Source organism: Hippoglossus stenolepis, chromosome 18 (genome assembly GCF_022539355.2).
Source record: "Hippoglossus stenolepis isolate QCI-W04-F060 chromosome 18, HSTE1.2, whole genome shotgun sequence".
In the NCBI taxonomy this organism is placed as follows: Eukaryota; Metazoa; Chordata; class Actinopteri; order Pleuronectiformes; family Pleuronectidae; genus Hippoglossus; species Hippoglossus stenolepis.
The window spans coordinates 752,322-772,678 of record NC_061500.1 but is presented as its reverse complement, the minus strand read 5'-3'; the positions used below and the strand labels follow the sequence as shown (position 1 = coordinate 772,678).

General features: G+C 45.3%; 3 protein-coding genes across 5 annotated transcripts; 1 reads left to right on the top strand and 2 right to left on the bottom strand.

The window, feature by feature from the left end:
* Nucleotides 1-457: 457 nt before the first annotated feature.
* On the bottom strand, nt 458-4,863 carry LOC118126064 (protein SET). Its single transcript, XM_035185229.2, has 8 exons — nt 4,611-4,863; nt 3,124-3,181; nt 2,910-3,052; nt 2,724-2,827; nt 2,521-2,634; nt 2,136-2,306; nt 1,868-2,002; nt 458-1,785 (listed from the first exon to the last, which is right to left on the bottom strand). The coding sequence occupies exons 1-8, from the start codon at nt 4,678-4,680 to the stop codon at nt 1,765-1,767; spliced, it is 816 nt and encodes a 271-aa protein (XP_035041120.1). The 5' UTR covers nt 4,681-4,863; the 3' UTR covers nt 458-1,764.
* Nucleotides 4,864-7,183: 2,320 nt separating this feature from the next.
* pkn3 (protein kinase N3) lies at nt 7,184-16,799 on the top strand. 2 transcript variants are annotated; one of them, XM_035185233.2, is made up of 22 exons: nt 7,184-7,469; nt 8,965-9,241; nt 9,317-9,486; nt 9,629-9,752; nt 10,239-10,390; nt 10,534-10,744; nt 10,836-11,018; nt 11,448-11,557; nt 12,409-12,552; nt 12,649-12,724; nt 13,149-13,308; nt 13,610-13,700; nt 13,830-13,891; nt 14,039-14,108; nt 14,191-14,282; nt 14,398-14,574; nt 14,732-14,794; nt 14,866-14,942; nt 15,022-15,164; nt 15,309-15,416; nt 15,521-15,601; nt 16,116-16,799. In XM_035185233.2, exons 1-22 carry the CDS (start codon nt 7,449-7,451, stop codon nt 16,314-16,316), a joined length of 2,793 nt encoding a protein of 930 aa, XP_035041124.2. In that variant the 5' UTR covers nt 7,184-7,448; the 3' UTR covers nt 16,317-16,799. The 2 variants fall into 2 exon arrangements, with proteins under 2 accessions (XP_035041124.2, XP_035041123.2); XM_035185232.2 differs by having other exon boundaries at nt 10,221-10,390.
* Nucleotides 16,772-20,338, bottom strand: zdhhc12b (zinc finger DHHC-type palmitoyltransferase 12b). Of its 2 annotated transcripts, XM_035185235.2 has the most exons (6): nt 20,259-20,338; nt 19,893-20,146; nt 19,424-19,563; nt 19,221-19,313; nt 18,587-18,756; nt 16,772-18,510 (listed from the first exon to the last, which is right to left on the bottom strand). In XM_035185235.2, exons 2-6 carry the CDS (start codon nt 19,987-19,989, stop codon nt 18,195-18,197), a joined length of 816 nt encoding a protein of 271 aa, XP_035041126.1. In that variant the 5' UTR covers nt 19,990-20,146; nt 20,259-20,338; the 3' UTR covers nt 16,772-18,194. The 2 variants fall into 2 exon arrangements, with proteins under 2 accessions (XP_035041126.1, XP_035041128.1); XM_035185237.2 differs by having other exon boundaries at nt 18,587-18,753; nt 19,893-20,310.
* Nucleotides 20,339-20,357: the final 19 nt, after the last annotated feature.

Sequence of the window (20,357 nt, the reverse complement as noted above, 5' to 3'; positions counted from 1 at the left end):
TCAGGGACTGCCTCCTGTTGGCGGGAGAAGTACATGACAGGTATTTAATCTGATGCCTGTGAAACTTTAATAATGTGAAATTATTAGTAACATTTTAATGTTCTTATTTGACGTGTACTTTATTTGTCTTCTTGTGCAGAGGTGAAGTTCTCTATTCATAAAGTCCGTGTTATCACACATGGGTTTTATATTAGACTTTAACCATCAGTGTGAAAGATGAATTCAACTTGTATTCATCTGAATCTTCAGACACTTGAGAACAAGACAAATATCAAACAGACCTGAGCTCACACCTTTATTCATGTTTATATTGTAACTCTTCTGCCTTTAGACGTGTTTTTACTGTTGCTTTTTAAGGACCTGAATGAAAAGTTGTCAACACATCATCTGCACGTGTGCGACTTTGTTTGTGAAGCTTCACACATGAACCATCCAGAGAAGAAATGAACTCCAAACATCATGTACACATTTATTTATTGTAACAAAGCAACTGGCACACTTAATTTAACGTGAACAGGTTTCCAGTGGAACAGGAGAAACGCTGCAGACTCCACAGAAATCGTTTTCTCTCCCATCTCAAAATGTTACGCCGAGACCCAAAATTAGTTTGTTTTATAAAAAATGTACATTTCAAACTTTGTTGTGGCTGCCTGAAAAACAAGATCATGAAAATTTATTAAACAAAAGTCCAGTCGGTGTCAAAACCTGCGCTGCCCCGCCACATCCCCCCCCCCGTTAAACTGTGCATAATCACCGTCTGACCAACATACATGAACATCCCAAAAAACATTTACAACAGTTGGAAAGAAACAAGCTGGTGCGTTCGATCAGTTCCATTAGAACAATAAGTCACAAAGGAAAATGCAACTTCTAATAAGCCTCAGTCCTCCACCACTGGATATATTATAATATACATTTATATATAAAAGTGGCTAAGGATGCTATGATTGAGTTATCACTGCACCATGGCTTATTTTTATTGAACTCACAACTTTAACAGAAACTGTCATTTCCTATCTTACAGAAAAAATTGCTATTGTACGTATTTTAAATCTACGTATGATGACGTGCAGAATGCTACAAATTTTTTTTATTCTTTTACATGTCTTTGGGAGACGAATAGAAACAATGATCCCCGTTCACACCTGGTGTTTAACGTCAATCCTGAGAGTCCACGGGGAGAGGTCGTCCGCTCACACCTCCACGCGTCCCTGTGACCTCTTCTGATCTGAGGTCACTTCCTGCTCAATATGCAAATAAACATGTACGTGATTGGTGTTAGCTAAGACCAGCTCATGGTTTTACCGAGTCTGAGTTTGCAGTGTGCCCGTCGATGTGTTTGATAAATCATTAGAAATCATGATGTGGAGGTCGGTGTGGAAACGTGAGGGAACACGTTCCCAATGTGGTTTGAGTCATCTCGATACGTGTTGATGTCACATTCGAGTCGGTTCACACCTGAACACGTGTGATCAGATCTTTCAGGATGGATGTAAACGCCGGGTGTGAACTGGCTCAATGACAGAGCCCCCCCGCTGCGACCCGTGTGACCTTCAGACATGATTATATGATGGACAGGTCGCGGCTGCAGAGGAAGAGGACGGACAGCCTGACAACACACAGCAAAGAAAAAAAAGAGGCTGTTGGTTTTTTTTGTTGTTGTTTGTTTTTTTACAAACCCCCCCCAAAACAAAAGAGTTTGTTCCAACGGGTTGAAGGACGATCACAGACGGAGGGAAAGAGTCGAAAAGTAGTTTGAAACGTTTAATCATCATCGCCATCGTCCTGAAATGAAGAGGAAGAGTAATTAGTCACAGCGACCTCTACAGGACAAGAAGTTCTGAGATGTTTCATAAGCTGTTCTTACCTCTCCATCTTCTCCATCACCATCTTCATCCTCATCTTCACCTTCCTCCTCCTCCCCCTCGTCAATGTCTTCCAGACCCTCCTCTTCATCGTCGTCATCATCTCCGTCACCTTCCTCATCCTCCATGTCGGGGACCTTGGGAACATTCACAAGTTACAAATCTGATTCTGCTCATCATCGTGTGGACAGTTAAGTACGACCCTGCTGCCTCTGAGCCTCTGAGCCTGAGCACAGTTCTGTGTTGAACGCCTCCGAGCGATGCTCCTACCAGGTAGTACTGCAGAGGGTTGGGCCAGATGTCGTCCTTGATCACTTCTCCCAGCTCATCGGCGCCGGCGTCCGAGTGGTCGGTGAACCAGGTGAAGAAGCTCTCCGGCTCCTCGTGCTGCCTTTTCTTTCCAGCTTTGTTTGGCGTCTGACCTGCACGCTTCGTCAGGTCCTGAGGGAGAAAACGTGTTCGTCAGGACTTGAGGTTATGAAGTGTTTGAGGAAAGGACAATAGAAATTGGAGCCTTTGTTACACAGGCACAAACAGCACGGGGACGACTGGCACTAGAGGATGATTCCTACCTCAGAGGTCAACGGGTTCAATTCTAGTTTCCTACTCGTGAGAAGATGACTCTGTACTTTTTAAAAGAAAAACACAAACCAACCTTTCCAGCTTTCCATTTGATTTCAGTTGACTTGGAGACGGGGTCTCCGCTCTCGTTCACGTTAAACTCTTTGGAGAGGGCTTTGTTCTCGAAGTACGGGTTCTCATCGAAATACTGCAGGGAAACAAAAACATCTGTGTCACATCTGCAGCAGAACGAGTTGCTCAGAATGTACAGACACAAAGTGAACACGACAAACTCACAAAATCTATTCTGTATCCCGACTTTATGTCCTCGAACTCGGTGACCTCCACCCTCGACAGGTAGTGAAGCGCTTCCTCGTCCTCCTCTCCGAGAAGAGCTGAAACTACAGGTCACATTTCAAATCATAAAGCAGATCAATAAATACACACATGCCAAATAAATAACAACACGAAACAACAGTTTACCTTGTGGGTGGTTGACGAATGTTGTGACCCAGAAGTTGGGGATTTTGGCTATGAGTTCTGATCGCTTCTGAAAGTATGGCTGGCGTAATTTGTTGAATTGCTGCTCTACTTTTAAAATTTCTTCACTAGCCTGTTCGTTCAGTCTGCAGGGAGAGAAACAACACAATAAGAAACTACACACACAAACACAAACACACACACACTTCTAACTCACCTGTCAATTTCATTCTGGACTTCGTCGATATGTTCGATCGCTTCCTGCTGCTCTTTTTCTGAAAGAAGAAGAAAACTTTGATTTAGGATTTCAAAATAAAAGCTTCAGGACACATCACAGCTGTCTACAACAAACATGGCTTCCCCCACTAACTAACGTAACCATGGTTACTGAACTCTAACTGAAATCATATTTCGATGCTTAAATTGATTTCAGTTGTAGGATCATTATCATTTAAATATCCTCCATAACTTTTTAACAAAACTGAATATGATCTTTCTGTTACAGTGTGTGTCTGTGTTACAGTGTGTGTGTGTGTTACTGTGTGTGTTCTTGCAAGCTGGAGCTTCCTGTTGCAGTAAGAATGTGTTAATGTGTGTTTCTTTGTGTTACAGTGTGTCTGTGTGTGTGTGTGTTACAGTGTGTCGTGTTAAAGTATGTGTGTGTGTGTTTCTTTGTGTTACAGTGTGTCTGTGTTACAGTATGTGTGTTTCTTTGTGTTACAGTGTGTCTGTGTTACAGTGTTACATATGTGTGTGTGTGTTTCTTTGTGTTACAGTGTGTCTGTGTGTTACAGTGTGTGTCTGTGTCTTACAGTGTGTTACAGTATGTGTGTGTGTTTCTTTGTGTTACAGTGTGTGTGTTACAGTATGTGTGTGTTTCTTTGTGTTACAGTGTGTCTGTGTTACAGTATGTGTGTGTTCTTTGTGTTACAGTGTGTGTGTGTCTGTGTTACAGTGTGTCTGTGTCTTACAGTGTGTTTCTTTGTGTTACAGTGTGTGTGTGTCTGGTTGTGTGTCTGTGTTACAGTATGTGTGTTTCTTTGTGTTACAGTGTGTCTGTGTTACAGTATGTGTGTTTCTTTGTGTTACAGTGTGTCTGTGTTACAGTGTGTGTGTGTCTGTGTGCAGCAGAGCTCTGTTTGAATGAACCTCTGCAGGTTTCTCGTGTTCTCGGATCAGGGCTCGTGGAGCTGCAGCTTCTTCTCGTGTCTCACGAGCCTTTCCCCTCCACGCACGCACGCACGTGCTGCTCAGACCTCTGTGTTTACACGGAGCTCCCTCGACTGACCCGCGCACAAAGCAGCTCGCACGCGTGCTGGTGCAGCCGAGCGGCCGGTGCGAGCGCGGCTCGGCCTCCGGGCTGGAGGCGGGCGGGATGCGAACTGCGGCTCGTTGGTGCAGAACCGAGCACGAACCGTGTAACATGTGCGTGCACGCGAAGCGAACCGCAGCGAACACAAAGCGAACAGTGGCCCGTCGCACAGCGCTGTTAGCCACAGGAAGCTAACTGCTAACCTATCGTGCTGCTACAGTTCGCTCATGTTAGCATGCTGCGTCTGCAGCAGCGTCGGTCCGGTGGAGAATACGAAGCTGGTGTTTATTCGCAGTTTTGGTTGTTTTCTGTAAACTACGCAGGAAATAACAACATGACGATAAACAAATGAAAATGGCGTAGAGCGGATAACCGCCATTCTTTAACGTTACCGGAGGTCTCGTCCGCTCCGTCGTGGTTTGAATTCTCCTTCCGGCTGACTTTCGCCGTTGAGGCCGACATGGTTCAGGTTCACCGCGTCTCTTTAGACCCGCTGCGTGTCCCGGGGGAGTTTAGCTCTTCTCTGCGGGATGAAAGTTTCTTCCAGCTTCTACAGTGCGTGAGTCTGAACGCACGATCACTGGGAACCCGCACAGCTCCGCTTGTTTCTGTCCGAGAACCAGGTCCGTCAACACGTTCACTGTGCTCTGCTGCCACCCGGCGGCGGGAGGGCGACACTACAGTTTACATGACAGGACCTGAACTTACACAGATATCTGTTTATATGTATTTATATAACATGTATAAATCACATGTACGCATATAACACAAGTATGTATATATTACATTTATATATACAACACATGTATGTACACTACCGTTCAAAAGTTTGGGGTCACCCAGACAATTTTCGTGTTTTCCATGAAAACTCACACTTTTATTTATCAAACGAGTTGCAAAATGAATAGAAAATATAGTCAAGACATTGACAAGGTTAGAAATAATGATTTTTATTTGAAATATTAATTTTGATCTTCAAACTTTGCTTTCGTCAAAGAATGCTCCATTTGCAGCAGTTCCAGCATTGCAGACCTTTGGCATTCTAGCTGTTAATTTGTTGAGGTAATCTGTAGAAATTTCACCCCCGCTTCCTGAAGCCCCTCCCACAAGTTGGATTGGCTTGATGGGCACTTCTTGGTTCCATACGGTCAAGCTGCTCCCACAACAGCTCAATGGGGTTGAGATCTGGTGACTGCGCTGGCCACTCCATTACAGACAGCAGACCAGCTGCCTGCTTCTTCCTAAAGAGTTCTTGCATAATGTGGAGGTGTGCTTTGGGTCATTGTCCTGTTGTAGGAGGAACTGGCTCCAATCAAGCGCTGTCCACAGGGGATGGCGTTGCAAAATGGAGTGATAGCCTTCCTTATTTAAAATCCCTTTTACCTTGTACAAATCTCCCACTTTCCCAGCACCAAAGCAGCCCCAGACCATCACATGACCTCCACCATGCTTGACAGATGGCGTCAGGCACTCTTCCAGCATCTTCTCACCTGTTCTGCGTCTCACTAATGTTCTTCTGTGTGATCCAAACACCTCAAACTTTGATTCGTCTGTCCATAACACTTTTTTCCAATCTTCCTCTGTCCAATGTCTGTGTTCTTTTGCCCATATCAATCTTTTCTTTTTATTGGCCAGTCTCAGATATGGCTTTTTCTTTGCCACTCTGCCTCGAAGGCCAGCATCCCGGAGTCGCCTCTTCACTGTAAACGTTGACACTGGCGTTTTCCGGTACCATTTAAAGAAGCTGCCAGTTGAGGACCTGTGAGGCGTCTATTTCTCAAACTAGAGACTCTAATATACTTGTCTTCTTGCTGAGTTGTGCACCGGGGCCTCCCACTTCTCTTTCTACTCTGGTTAGAGCCCGTTTGTGCTGTTCTCTGAAGGGAGTAGTTTCAGTTTCTTCGCAATTTCTCGCATGGAATAGCCTTCATTTCTAAGAACAAGAATAGACTGGCGAGTTTCACATGAAAGTTCTCTTCTTCTGGCCATTTTGAGAGTATAATCGAACCCACACATGTGATGCTCCAGATACTCAACTAGCTCAAAGGAAGGCCAGTTCTATAGCTTCTCTCACCAGCAAAACAGTTTTCAGCTGTGCTAACATCATTGCACAAGGGTTTTCAAGGGTTTTCTAATCATCCATTAGTCTTCTAAGGCGATTAGCAAACACAATGTACCATTAGAACACTGGAGTGATAGTTGCTGGAAATGGGCCTCGATACACCTATGTAGATATTTCATTAAAAACCAGACGTTTCCACCTAGAATAGTCATTTACCACATTAACAATGTATAGAGTGTATTTCTGATTAATTTAATGTTATCTTCATTGAAAAAAACAGTGCTTTTCTTTGAAAAATAAGGAAATTTCTAAGTGACCCCAAACTTTTGAACGGTAGTGTATGTATATAACACATGTATGTATATAACACATGTATATATCACATGTCCAACATCCATGAACAACTCACACAGAGTTTAGGTTGATCAGCTCTTTCTCACCCTCACGTACACATTTCTTTGTTTCTGCGTGTTTTCCGATGTTCAGGTTTTTCTGGTCGTTCTTCGTCACCCTAGCTGAGTGTGAAGAACAGATGATGTCACACCTTGTACATTTTGTTCAGCCCTATGACACAAGTTGTGATTTGTGCATACGACTCAAATAGAGTCTACAAAAGGCACAGAAGTAAATACATGTACTGACAAACTTCCACCAAACAATAACACAATAAAACAGCTGTTGTGTTCAGCTAAAAGTACAATTATAAAAAAGTTATGATAAATAAATAGTTTTTAATTCTTTGGCTCATTCGTATTTGATCAGATGAAATGATTTATATTTAAATATTTAGAGTCATTCTCTATTTAAGGCTGCAGGTACCTCGGCAGGTGCAGTGAATAATCCAACCCGATTGGCTCCTGCAGCCTCGGTGTCATCACCCGCCGCTGGCCAATCAGGGCGCTGACTGGCCATTGACGTCACGGACGCGTCGGCCCCGGTTGGTCTGATTCAAACTTCAGTTGGAGTTTCTGCTGCGCGAGACGTTCACGCACCTGCGGCTCAGGTGAGCGACAATAAGAGACAAGCTGAGGTTAGACAAGCTAGGCTAAGCTAAGCTAAACTAGCCGTACCGTGCCGTGCCGTGCCCCCGGACCTGTGTCACCTGCTCCCCCACCTGTAAAGGACCGTGTGCGGGCCGCCCCCCCCCGGATGACCCCTGACCTCCACCATGTCCGCTCCATCTCTTCAGGTACGTTCACTGACGCAGCTTCTTTAAAAAGCAGAGGTTTCTACCAGCCCGTGACGTCACTCACCTGCCGACACCTGACGTGCAGGTGAGTTAAAGGACACGCACGCGCCGGACTTTCCTGTTTGTCCGGTTGGTTGCTCGGTTCCGGTGTTTGTGTCCGTCACGAGCACTTTGACCGAAACTCTTCTGAACTTTGTGCAACTTGAACAAAACTGAGATTTTATCAACGAACAAACTCGAGTTGAAGTGAATCTGTTTATTTAGTCCAGGTGACACAACACGAGTCAGTGTCGGTGATTTACATCTTCATCCAACACGGTCCACAGGATAATGATGACATAGTGTCCGTGAAGTGAATCGTGTTATTTCTTTATAATTATTTATCATAGTGTGAAATGAATCGTGTTAAAGTTTGTATCTGAAGCTTCCACTTCCTGGGTCAGGTTTGTTTTGATTGACAGGAGGTGTGTCTACAGAGGATTATATCTCTGAACAATAAGAGTTTAAAAACCTGAATTCTGTCTGAAGCTCCTGAATCTGTATCTTACAGAATACATCATGTGCATGTAGTTGTGTATTTTACACAAACATACGATCATGTTCTTCATGTACAAACTGACATAACCTGTTGTGTTGGTTGTTCCTACACATAGTTCAGGTTTAAGTTTCCCACACGTCTGATGTAAACATGGTCTCACACGTTTATATAATTTAAAAAATCCCCTCTTTGAATATCTAGTAGATTAATTTCACATCTAACTTCACTTCACTCTGAGCTGCAGAGTTCCATCCCCTCAGATCTCAGTTATCAGCTAACATCTGCTGATGTGAGTCAGATTTATCACTGTCTGTCTTTATATTTACTGATATGAAGACTTTTATTTGACTGAATGATCGATGAATATATGAATGAATAGGAATAATGAACTTAAAGCTGCACATTTATGTTTATATTTTGTATAAAATCTTTATTTTCTTAATTCAAGTTCTATATACTTTGTTGTACTTGTGTTTTCTTTTTATTTATAGTTATTTATGATAAAGTTAATAGTTAAACTGTATAATATCAAACCTCAATCACATTTCTTTGTCATAAAGGTTTGATTGATGGTTTCAGAAATGTTTTACTCACTAATATCGATATAAAGACAAGATAAGTTGATTTGTAACTAGAATCATCAGCTCATCAAGTTTTATGAAATCAAGTCACATTCTCTTTCTTTCATGGTTTAACTACAACATATATATATATATATTCATATATATATATATATATTCATAACATGGACTGAACAACTGAGGCTGATGTAAATCAAGTTGCTGCTGTAGTTTTGAACTCATCCACAAGGGGGAGGCATAATGTCATCTGTTGCTTGTGCAGCTGTCACATCTTTGTTTTCATCTCAGCAGCTGGTTTTATAGAAATGATACGTGTGTAAATGAAGTTATAATTATGTATCTGTAGCTGTATAAACCTCAGTCGTGTGTCTCTCAGAACGGAAACCTGCGGGGTCTGGACGAGGTGGACATCCTGGACCCAGAGTTCCAGCAGCGTCTGGAAGATGCTCGTACGGTGCTCAGGCAGGAGATCCAGCGCGAGCTGAAGATCAAGGAGGCGGCTGAGAGGCTGCGACGCGCCGTCACCAACCGCAAGAGTGCCGCCGACGTGGAGGGTCAACTCAAGGCCTCGAGCCGCAAGCTGGACCAGTTACACTGGGAGCTGCAGGAGCTGAACGCCAGGTCGATGGGTACAGAGAGAGACAGCACCACAGGTGAGGGAACAGGACGCGCTATATATAAAGTTTATATATAAGTATTCGGTATTAATAATCCTACTATTTACACAGGAAGCCTGGAAGAAGAAGAGGCCCAGTCAGCAGAGTCGTGTCAGTGGGAAGACGTCACGTCACCTGTGGCCGGTCGGGTCAGAACTCTGAAGAAACAGCTCACCATGGAAACCAAAGTCAAACAGGGCGCGGAGAACATGATCCACACGTACAGATGCAGCTCTGTGAAGGTACGGAGCAGAGCAACACTCCAGTAGTAGTTGAGGAGCATGTGTTTATTTTCAAGTTTCTTTGGTATTTTGCGTATCAGTTTGTTTTATGAATCAGTTTTAATGCAGCAGCAGGTGAAGGTTCGTCCGTTGTGTTTTCCAGGACAGAAAGATGCTGTCGACGGCTCAGCAGATGTTACAGGACAGTCGCACCAAGATCGAGCTGCTGCGGATGCAGATTGTTAAAGTCAGTCAGGCCAGAGACGACGAGCGAGAGGGGACACATGGTAAAACCCACTAAGTGTCTCAATGTGTTGACTCTCACTGCATATTACCCATGATCCTCTGCTTCCTGACCCTGAAGAGCTGCTGCTGGAACAAATCCACCAAACTCTGTTCAGAACTCTGCATGTTTCAAAGTTTCCTGCTGAATATTGGAGATAAACTCTGGTTTTTAATAACTTCAGAGTGTTTTTAACTGATCTCAGTTCAGCTTCAGTCTTCAGCTGGAGCTGGTTGTGACAGTTGAAGCTGACTCTCAGTCAGTTCTTCTCACAGGAGATGGAACCCACTCAGCAGAGTCACAGAGAACAGACACTCAGGGAGAGAAGGAGGAAACTTTCTCATGTTCACACTCACACATCAGACTCACTTTCATCCAGCTGCTGACACAGTGTTGATTAAATCATACTTTGTGTTGTGAGACAAAAGAGTTTCATTCATTTTTTTGCTGGTATAAATCTGTCGTATCTCAGGTGGCTTCTCTGCATCAGGTCCGGCTGTGGAGGTGATCAGTCCCGTGGAGCTGCGTGTGGCTGAACTCATGCACCACATGAAGATCGAGTCCGCCGTAGCAGAGGGTGCGAAGAACGTGGTGAAGCAGCTGAGCGGGCGAAAGGTCCAGGATCGGAGAATAGTGGCGGAGGTGTGTAAGACGTGGATAGTTCAGGTGAACGAGTCGGACCCGGACCATCTCCTGCGGCTTCTCCTTCATATGTGAAACACAAACTCCAGAACATGTCCGGTGTTGTGCGTCTCCCAGCAGTGTTTTGTGTGTGTGTCCCTCAGGCTCAGGCACGAATGCAGGAGTCCTCTCAGAAGGTGGATTTGTTGCGTCTGTCCCTGGAGAGACGTTTGAGCGAGCTGCCTCCGGATCATCCCAAACACGCTGTCATTAAAGAGGAACTGGTGTCTGGAACCTCCCTGTCGTACGGCACGCCGAAGACACTGTCCAGCGCCCTGTCCTCGTCCTCCTTCTTCAAACCCACCAGTCTAACAGGTTCCTGCTCAGATTGAAATCTACTTTTTTCATTTCATCTCCTTGGTTACTCTGACCTCCTCTTGTCATTTCTACAACATTTGAACTTCAGGGCGATTAGAGGTTTGCCTGATGGGCTGCCAGGACCTGCTGGAGGCGGTTCCAGGCCGCAGCCGTGTGACCAGCATCCCGTCCGCCTCTGGAAGCGTCTCGGACGGAAAGTCTCTGAAGGTGAGAGCCGGCCTATCAGGACGCAGCGCCAATGGGAAGACGACCAAGGCCGACGAACTGTCCTGTGAGTTCACACTTCACTTCTGTAAACTGTCACTTCATCCATCTTTAAATACACATCTAATAAAGATGGATGTCAGTACAACTCTTCAGAGGTTAATCCACAACATCTGGATCGCCCCCTGGTGGCTGGTCAGTGTAGGTCATAAACTGTCTTGAGTGTTTTAATGGTACTAAGATTTTTTGGGTTTAGTCCATGTCCCATCTGCTAACATGTAGGAGACTATGACCTTTACTGCAGCCAGCCACCAGGGGGCGATCAGAATTCTTCATGCTTTCATTTCATTCATATTTATTTTCCGTGTATTATTACGACTGAATTAACGTCTCGCTGTGTATTTACAGCAGCTGACATGATATTTGACTTATTTGAAACATCCCCTCAGACGTTTACAGCCTGTGTTATTAACCGTGTTGCGTCTCTGTGTCTCAGCGGACATCAGCGCCGTGTTGAAGGTGGACAACCGGATCGTGGGACACACAAACTGGAGACAGCTGGGTAAAGAGGCCTGGGGCCAGAGCTTCAGCATTGAACTGGAAAGGGTCAGAAACTTTCACTTCACTAAGCAAATTAAATAACATCTGAGCCACAAGGTTGTTTTTGAATCCACTCACTGATGTTAGGGCGGCACGACATGTTGTTGATGTAGATTTATGTATTTTCACTCAGGTTTGCCAGTAATTGAATGTTTTCTCTTCACGTGTGAGTCAGAGCAGTTCGGTCTCTTGTAGCACTGAGACCGAACGACAACAACAAGCAACAGTTCATTCATTCAAGTGAAACAAGGCATTTGAGGGATCAATACAATTATCTCACATTTTCTGAAATAAACAACTAATCGCTTCATCAAGAAGTTAATCAGATAAATAGATAAAGAAGATGGTTGTTGGTTGCAGTTAGTTTTGTGCTGACCCTGGACTTCATAACGTTGGACATCAGAGCGTGTCCTCTAATGTTGGACATCTGTTAAATGCTCTGACTTCTGCTCCGTGTGAGTCTCTGGTCGTCTCGACCTTGTCCTGTAATCCCGTCACTAATCCTCCCATTTGCTCTAATCTGGTTTGAACCATAAACGGCGTTGCTGCTGAAGACTCTGGTTTTTACCTCGACGCGTCGCCGCTCGTTCTCACAGGTTCACTGAGAGGAGTTTTACCGCCGTCGCCACAGTGGTTTCTCCTCCATGATTGGAAGGTGAAGGGGATTCATGTGGTTGCGATATGCTGCGTCACCTCTAGATGTCACTAAATCCTACACAGTGAACCTTTAGTTACGAGGCCGGTGTAGTTACTGACGTGTTGTTTAAACCCTCTCAGGTCCTGGACGTCTCTCCATCCAGAGAATATCTGCTCGAGCTTCATTGGAATCTGTTTGTCTGTTTGTTATGTCATTCCAGTCCAGGGAGCTGGAGATCGCCGTGTACTGGAGAGACTGGCGTGCGTTGAGCGGAGTGAAGTTCCTGCGGTTGGAGGATTTCCTGGATAACCAGCGACACGGCATGTGTCTGAAGCTGGAGCCTCAGGGCATCCTCTTCATCGAGGTCCTGACTGTCACTCCTCTGACGACTGTGATAATTAAACTACACTTCTAATCATCAGGCAAAGAATATCAAATATTAAACTTCTTTCGTTTCCAGGTGACATTTATCAACCCCGTCATCGAGCGACGGTCCAAGCTCCAGAGGCAGAGGAGAATTTTCCCAAAAGAAAAAGGCAACAACATTTATTCATATTGAATTTTATTAGTTCAGTGGATCTCTTGATATAAATATCATGAACCACAGAGTTCAGATTTTACTTCAACACAAAACAAGAGAATTATCTCAGTGTTAGTTCATCAGTCATCGACCATTGATCGGTTTGATCAATTTAAAATACCTGATAAACGTGTGATAATGATTATGTCTCATTAGAGCTCAAACCTCCACTAACAAATCATCATGTTCATTTAGAACTATTGAAGATTCATATAAACTTACATGATCTGAGCGTCGATGGAAGCTACAGGTTTGAAGCGGCTGAATAAACCAATAAAAGCTATGAAAGCACATTTAAATTCACTAGATCTGGATTTTGATTTGAATCTGCACCAAACTTCACAAACCCGCTCATCCTCTGGTTCCGTCTCCGTCCACAGGGAAGGACTTCCTGCGTGCCGCTCAGATGAACATGAACTTTGCCACCTGGGGCCGTCTGATGATGAGCATCCTGCCGCCCTGCACCTCCCTGGATCCCACGAGTCCTCCGTTAGCGGGCCCTCCCTCCGGCCACTCGTCCTCCGCCGCTCCTCAGTCGCAGTAAGACTCCTTCTCTTTGTCACGTCTATGAAGGAGCCATTTGAAAAGTGAGCTGTTCACTTCTTCACGTAGTTCAACCCACTGACTCCAGTGTCTCTGCTGAGGTGAGAGAGAAAGTGACACGACTGCAGAGCAACACGATCATTGACCTGAACTCACAGAGACGACACAGGGGACTTATAATAAAGTGTTTCTAAAGTTAGGTTTTTGATATTTGGGGAGATAATGAATAAAGTTATTTAGGAGATGAAGAATTAAAAGTCCACAATTTGATTTACAGACCTGTCTTTGTTTTCATCAGAGAAGCTGCTGTCGTGAATCTAAACTTCTTTGACGATCAACCTGGACGATCTCCTCATCGCTCGAGAAGGATCATTAAAGACTCTCTGCGGGTAAGTGAGAGCAGTTATACGAGTAACTGATGTGAAAGAATATTCATCAGTGTCATGAGCGATGTCTAATAATACATCATCTGAGACAGTGAGTTTGTTTCATTCATCTGTTTATCTGGTTAAAAACAGTCTCCACGTGAAAACAAGAGTCCGAAGCCGAACAGACAACCGTCCGTCCATCTTCTTCCACAGTAAGAAGCTCTCTGCAGTTTGTTTTGACTTTTAAACCACGGGGCTGCGTCCGTGTCTCTGTGTCTCTGTGTCTCTGTGTCTCCGTGTCTCTGTGTCTCCGTGTCTCTGTGTCTCTTAATATTTGAGCCTCTTGTTTTCTCGTGCAGGACGGATGAAGCGCTGCAGATGGACGACTTCAACTGTATTTCCGTCCTGGGACGAGGTCACTTTGGAAAGGTAAACCTCAACCCTCTGAGAAATGAGGGTTCAGAGCAACTTGTTAAACTCACGGTGGTTTAAATGTTTCTGCTGATCTAAGGTGCTGATGGCAGAGTATAAGAAGTCAGGGAAGTTGTACGCCATCAAAGCCCTGAAGAAGGGAGACATCGTGACACGAGACGAAGTCGACAGGTGAGAAATATGTCGCCGACTTAAAGAGGAAATCTCCACCTCGCTGCTGTGTTCTTCATCAGAGGATCATGTGTGAACACGGCGTTCAGAAACCAGCTCTGTGTGTTTGTTTCAGCCTCATGTGTGAGAAGAGAATCTTTGAAGTCATCAACACGTCTCAACATCCATTCCTCGTGAACCTGTACGGCTGCTTCCAGACGGCCGACCACGTGTGCTTCGTGATGGCGTACTCTTCGGGAGGAGACCTCATGACGCACATTCACACCAGCATCTTCACGGAGAAACAAGCACGGTGAGAACACGCCGCCCTCTCTCAACAGAGTCGACTTACCTCTGTATAGTCTGGCTGACTTTAGAATTAAGAAAATAAACATAAATTCACATCTTTTCTTGATTGTTTATTCTGTTAAATAACAGTTTGACTGATATGAGTCTTTCCTTGTGTGAAGGTTCTACTCGTCGTGTGTGCTGCTCGGTCTGGAGTTCCTCCACCAGAACCACATCGTTTACAGGTGAGTGTTCAGGACAGAGTCGAGCTGCATGTCTCCATCAGGGATCCTCACGTGTCTGGTTTGTGTCTCAGGGATCTGAAGCTGGACAACCTGCTGATGGATGCTGACGGATTTGTCAGGATAGCAGACTTTGGTTTGTGCAAAGAAGGTAAAGACATTTTTGTAATGTAAAGTAAATTGGAAACGCGTCTTCTCTGTGATGCAAACGTTTTCTCCTCCATGTGCAGGTATGGGACACGGGGATCGTACCTCCACTTTCTGCGGCACGCCGGAGTTTCTGGCTCCGGAGGTCCTGACTGACAACAACTACACTCGCAGTGTGGACTGGTGGGGGCTGGGGGTTCTCATCTACGAGATGCTGGTGGGGGAGGTCAGTGAAATCCTGCTTTCATTCACAAACTGAGATCTAAACCAAAACGACCTCCGTCCAGTCCCATGTCACATGACCACTCACCTACACAGTCATTGAACCACAGGAGGAACTGAAGTTCTGATTCTCTCTGTTCTCCGTCAGTCGCCCTTCCCAGGTGATGATGAGGAAGAGGTGTTCGACAGCATCGTCAACGACGACGTGCGATTCCCTCGCTTCCTGTCTCCAGAGTCTGTGTCGCTCATTCAGAAGGTTGGTCTCCGATCAGACGAATTCTCAGAGAACGTTTGATTCGCCCTCAGGGTTCTAACGCCCACGACGGCCACGTGTCCTGTTCTCAATCGTTTCTGTTCCAGCTGCTGCAGAAGAATCCTGGGACGAGACTCGGAGGCGGAGAAGAAGACGCTTCTGAAATCAAAAGACACAGATTCTTCCAGGTTTTTATTTCCCGAAAATATGAATATGAAAATATGACTGAAAGCACTTGAAGGGAAAATGTATAAAGTGACAACTGAGCAGCAAGAGTCTCCTCAAGTGAAAGTGATGCTACTTCAAGATTATAAACTGGAGTCAGTTGAAGTGTGAAGTTTTCTGATCCATAGACGCAGTGGAGCCTTATCGAAGCTCCGCCTCTTAATCGGTCTCAGCTGTCAATCATGACGTCATAGTATATATATATATATATATATATATACATACTCACTCATATCGTGTCGTCCATCTTTATTTACAGTTCAGTCTGAATAGTCCGAGCACATAAGCTCCATTAAAGAATAAATGAAAACTGTTGGAATGTCAGTTAAAGAGATTTTATACGTGTTAATACTTATAATTATTATCATTATCAACCAGTCAGATATATTTGAATCGTAGAATATCGCTCACACTGAACCTACATGAGGATGTGTCTGTGTGTGACGTGTTGATCTGAAACCCGTCGTCTGTCGACAGGGAACGGACTGGGACGCTCTCCTGGCCAAGAGGGCGAAGCCGCCGTTCCTGCCGGTCATCCGGGCGCCGCAGGACGTCAGTAACTTTGACGAGGAGTTCACTCGCCTCAAGCCGGTGCTCACGCTTCCCCGGACACCGTGCGTCCTCACCGCCGAGCAACAAGAGATCTTTGCCGACTTTGACTTCTCCTTCATGAGATGACCACCGGATGGCGCCCTCCTCCTTCCAGCTGCCACGTCATCCACACTGAAGCCCAAACATCTGGATCGCCCCCTGGTGGCGGGCTGTAGTATACTTCATAAACATCACGATTGAGTGCGTGTGTGGGCGGGACCTCGACACCACGACTCATGGATCACTACTGCACAGACTCTGACTGCAAAGGACATCATCACCACCAGATGGCAGCGTTCGTATCTGAGATATTTCGTCTGGACAGTGGAAGGAAGACGTGTCGTCCATCTTGATTTACAGTCAGTGGTCGCCACTCGCTCTGATCACATGACTCAGCGTTTACCGCCGTCTCACCAAACAGTTATTTTCTATTGGGATGTAAAATTCTGGGAGATTGTTATTTTAAAATGTTTCTCAGTGATTTTTCTTTTTAAAATAAGATGACAGAACAAAGTGTAACGTGTAAAACTACATGAAGCAAATCTGAATGAATAAATTTAATTCATCAAACATTTATTTATTCATGTTTACGGTCATTTTCAAAGTAGTAAAAAACATTGCATGACAGTTTTGCATATAATCCAGAGGAACATGAATGAATTCATATAAATAAGATGAGTTAATTCCTCACTAGCGATGAGTCAACATCACACTTATTGCTCTGTCACAAGGTTTCTATTGCACAACGATCTCTGCTCCAGTTTCACTTCATCAAAACACTCGTACAAAAGTCTAAAGACGTGTTCTGCTTTAAAATAGTTACAAAATGATAAATACAATATAAAATAGCTTGAAAGTCAAAGACTTCTTTACATCGTGGTTAGATTGAACACAAGCAATGATAGTCAGTTTTTCAACCATTAAATAAAAAAAAAATAAGAGTCTCAGACTTTGGCTGCTTCCGCTGATACGTTTATGTTTTAGAAATTAAAGACCGTTCAGTGTGGACGCCAGGCGTAACCATAGCAACAGTGATGTTTCACTGATGTGTTATAAAGCTTGTACAGGCAGCTCCTCTCCTGAGACACTTTCACTGACACTGTTTTCATCTGTTAGGAGGCTACCAGCTGGTCTTTATCAGGAGGGGGGGTCTTAAAGAGACAGGAGCTCAAAGCAAGTGTTTGAGACAGAGGCTGAAGAGAGGAGCTGCAGCTGGACAGTCTGAGGAACATGATTCTGAGCATTAGAGCATGAAAACATCATAACACTGATGAGATCATCAACCTGAAGATGAGCAGTGTTTCATTGAGGACTGAACGTATCAGTGTGGAGCAGCGTTGGTCTGACACTTCTTTCTAAGACATGGACTCAGTTAATCTTCTGTACAGAATAAATAAGACAATTCAATCACTTCATGTGAAACCAGAACGAAACTGGAAAAACAAACGGTAGCAAATTTGTATAAATCTCTAACTTGATTCAGTGAACATAGAAACCATCGATCCGAACTATTAACGTTAAATATTAGATAATGTATCAAGAGTAAACTTCAGGATTATGTAACAGTCCATTTGTCATTTCACCATGTGACTGTAACAACTCCACATCAGGGTTCAGTGGGACGAGGGTGAAGAAACACTCAGAACCTTAAAGTGCTGCAGGCAGTAAAGAAATGAAACGTTTGAATGATTGTAAACGGCTGCTGGTCGTCTGCAGAGAGACGTTAACGAGGAGCGGATGTCTCACTCTGAGGAAACACGACTGGTTTTATTCTGTTCACAGCCGTGATCAGAGGAGGAGATATTCCGGTTGAATAATGTGGAGCACGACACAAACAAAGCACTGAGACGAGGAACGTGCAGAGTTATGGCACAAAAACACAGGTGCCCATATAAAAGGTAAACTGCACACAAGGAAAGTTGAATTGCGTGACGTGGTTGTTCACGACGTCTCAGTCGGTTGTTCCTACACCTGGTCGCTGCCCTCCCTGAAGTAGACCTGCTCCCACACCACGGTGCCCCACACGCAGAAGAACCCCCACAGGTTCTGAACGGTGCCGCGGTCGAACGGGTTCTCGTCGGCGCCGCAGTGTTTGAGGTAGGAGATGCGGTGGCGCGACATGAACTCCCAGGTGGTGGTGTTGAGAGAGACCAGGTAGAGGTGCGAGCCGAGCAGGAGCAAGACGATGAGCGACAGCAGAGCCACCAGCACGGCCACGGCCAGCAGCATGCCGTTGGTCCGCAGCCACAGCTGCCAGATGGGGGCGTAGCTGAACCCCGTCCTGGGGGACAAGCAGGAGACATACGATGAGTGGAGACGACCACAGCGGAGACGAGAGGGGACGGAGTCGTACTCACCAGGCGATGTGAAGCCCCCACAGCAGCACCAGCAGCTGCACGGCCAAGTACAGCACAAACCAGCGGTGGTTCCTCTCACCGACACAGTTCTCGATCCAGGGGCAGTGATGGTCGTAGCGCCGCACACAGTGCTGACACGTCTGGCAGTGCTTCGATCTCATTGGCTGCTGCTTGAAACGGAGGTCATTGTGTTTAGAAGAGAAACAAAGAACAGTTTTCTAACACTTGACTGACTTGTGAGGAACGTATGTGAAGCGTTCACGGTTCAATAAGTCTTTAGATTCCAGCGATCGTCACACACACTGCTGCCGGGTCATGTGATGGCTTCACTGGAGGTCACGTGGTTGTGTAACATAGAACCAGTCATTCGATACCACTGATCCTACAAGACTCGTGTTTCAGTCGCTGACAAATGACATCACTCAACATCGTGCTGCTTCCTCCAGAGCTTTCAGCCACATCAGCCTTCCTCACCTCTTCTTCCTCCAGAACCTTGAGTTGATTTTATCACCAAACTTCTGATTCCAAGATCAACAATCATTTTAACACTTTTACCTTCTTGTGGAAATAAAAATAAACTGTTACAACAACCACTGGAACCAGGGGCGGCCGCGGAGCAAGGCAGGCGTCGTACCTGCAGCAGACAGTGTCCACAGCGGCGCTGCCGCAGGGACTTGGTGGTGGGGGGGATCATGTCCTGCTGCTCCTCGGTCACTCCCAACGTGAACTGAAACCACACGAGAGACAAACTGGTGAGAGAAGCAACGACTGGTTTCCTGTTGTAAACGTGTTCACACATCACCGGTCTGATGAGTCTCCATCAGACCGGAGACTCACCTGAAGACCAGTGTCGTCCGACAGGATGAAGCCCGGGTCCATCAGAGAGACGGCGAAGTAGAGCAGCACCGACACCAGCACGAGCAGGACGAAGAGGACGGGCTGGACGAGCTGCCCCGTCTCCTCCTGCTTCCTCAGCTCTGCCACAGGGACACTTTCATTAGTTCAGTCATGTGACCCAGATGTGAGCACCAATCACACGTCGGTCCAGATGAACCTTTTATCTTAAAGTAAAGAATGTGCATTCATGTTTATTTTCTCAATCAGATTTGTATGTATTTGGATGTAGGGCAGAAATGTTTAATATCTGTCGATATCAATAATTATCACGATAAAAGTGTTTTACTCCAAAGTATCGACATCTGTCAGAACGCTGCAGCTGGTTCATCGATCAATATCTCATACAACTATAACTATATATACATATATACACATACATATACACAGTCTACATGTGGTGAAGTCTCACCTGTGTCGTGCAGGAAGAGAATCAACGTTACGACCCAGGTCAGAATCACATGAGCTGTTCTCACCACGAACCCGGAACCGAACACGTTTTTAAACATGGTCCTCACATGTCACTTTCGTGCACGTTCACACGCACAGTTAGCGACGAACTAACGATAAACAGTGATCACGAGCGAGCGTTAACGACGTCCTGCTGTCGCGCCCCCTAGCGGCGACCAGCGCAGCGACTCCACCGGAGACCGAAGGGGAAATAATCTGGAGACAGGAAATCCGGCTTTTGTTAAATAAATATCAAACCTGGTGTGAATCAGATTAAACTCAGATTAAACTCAGATTAAACTCAGACTCAGATTATTGTGACACGAACCGTCCGTTTGTTTTCTGTTGTCTTCTCTCTCTGCTCTGATTGGCCGGCACCGGTCACATGACAACTCAGGATACGGCGGCCGGGAGAGGCCGAGAAGCG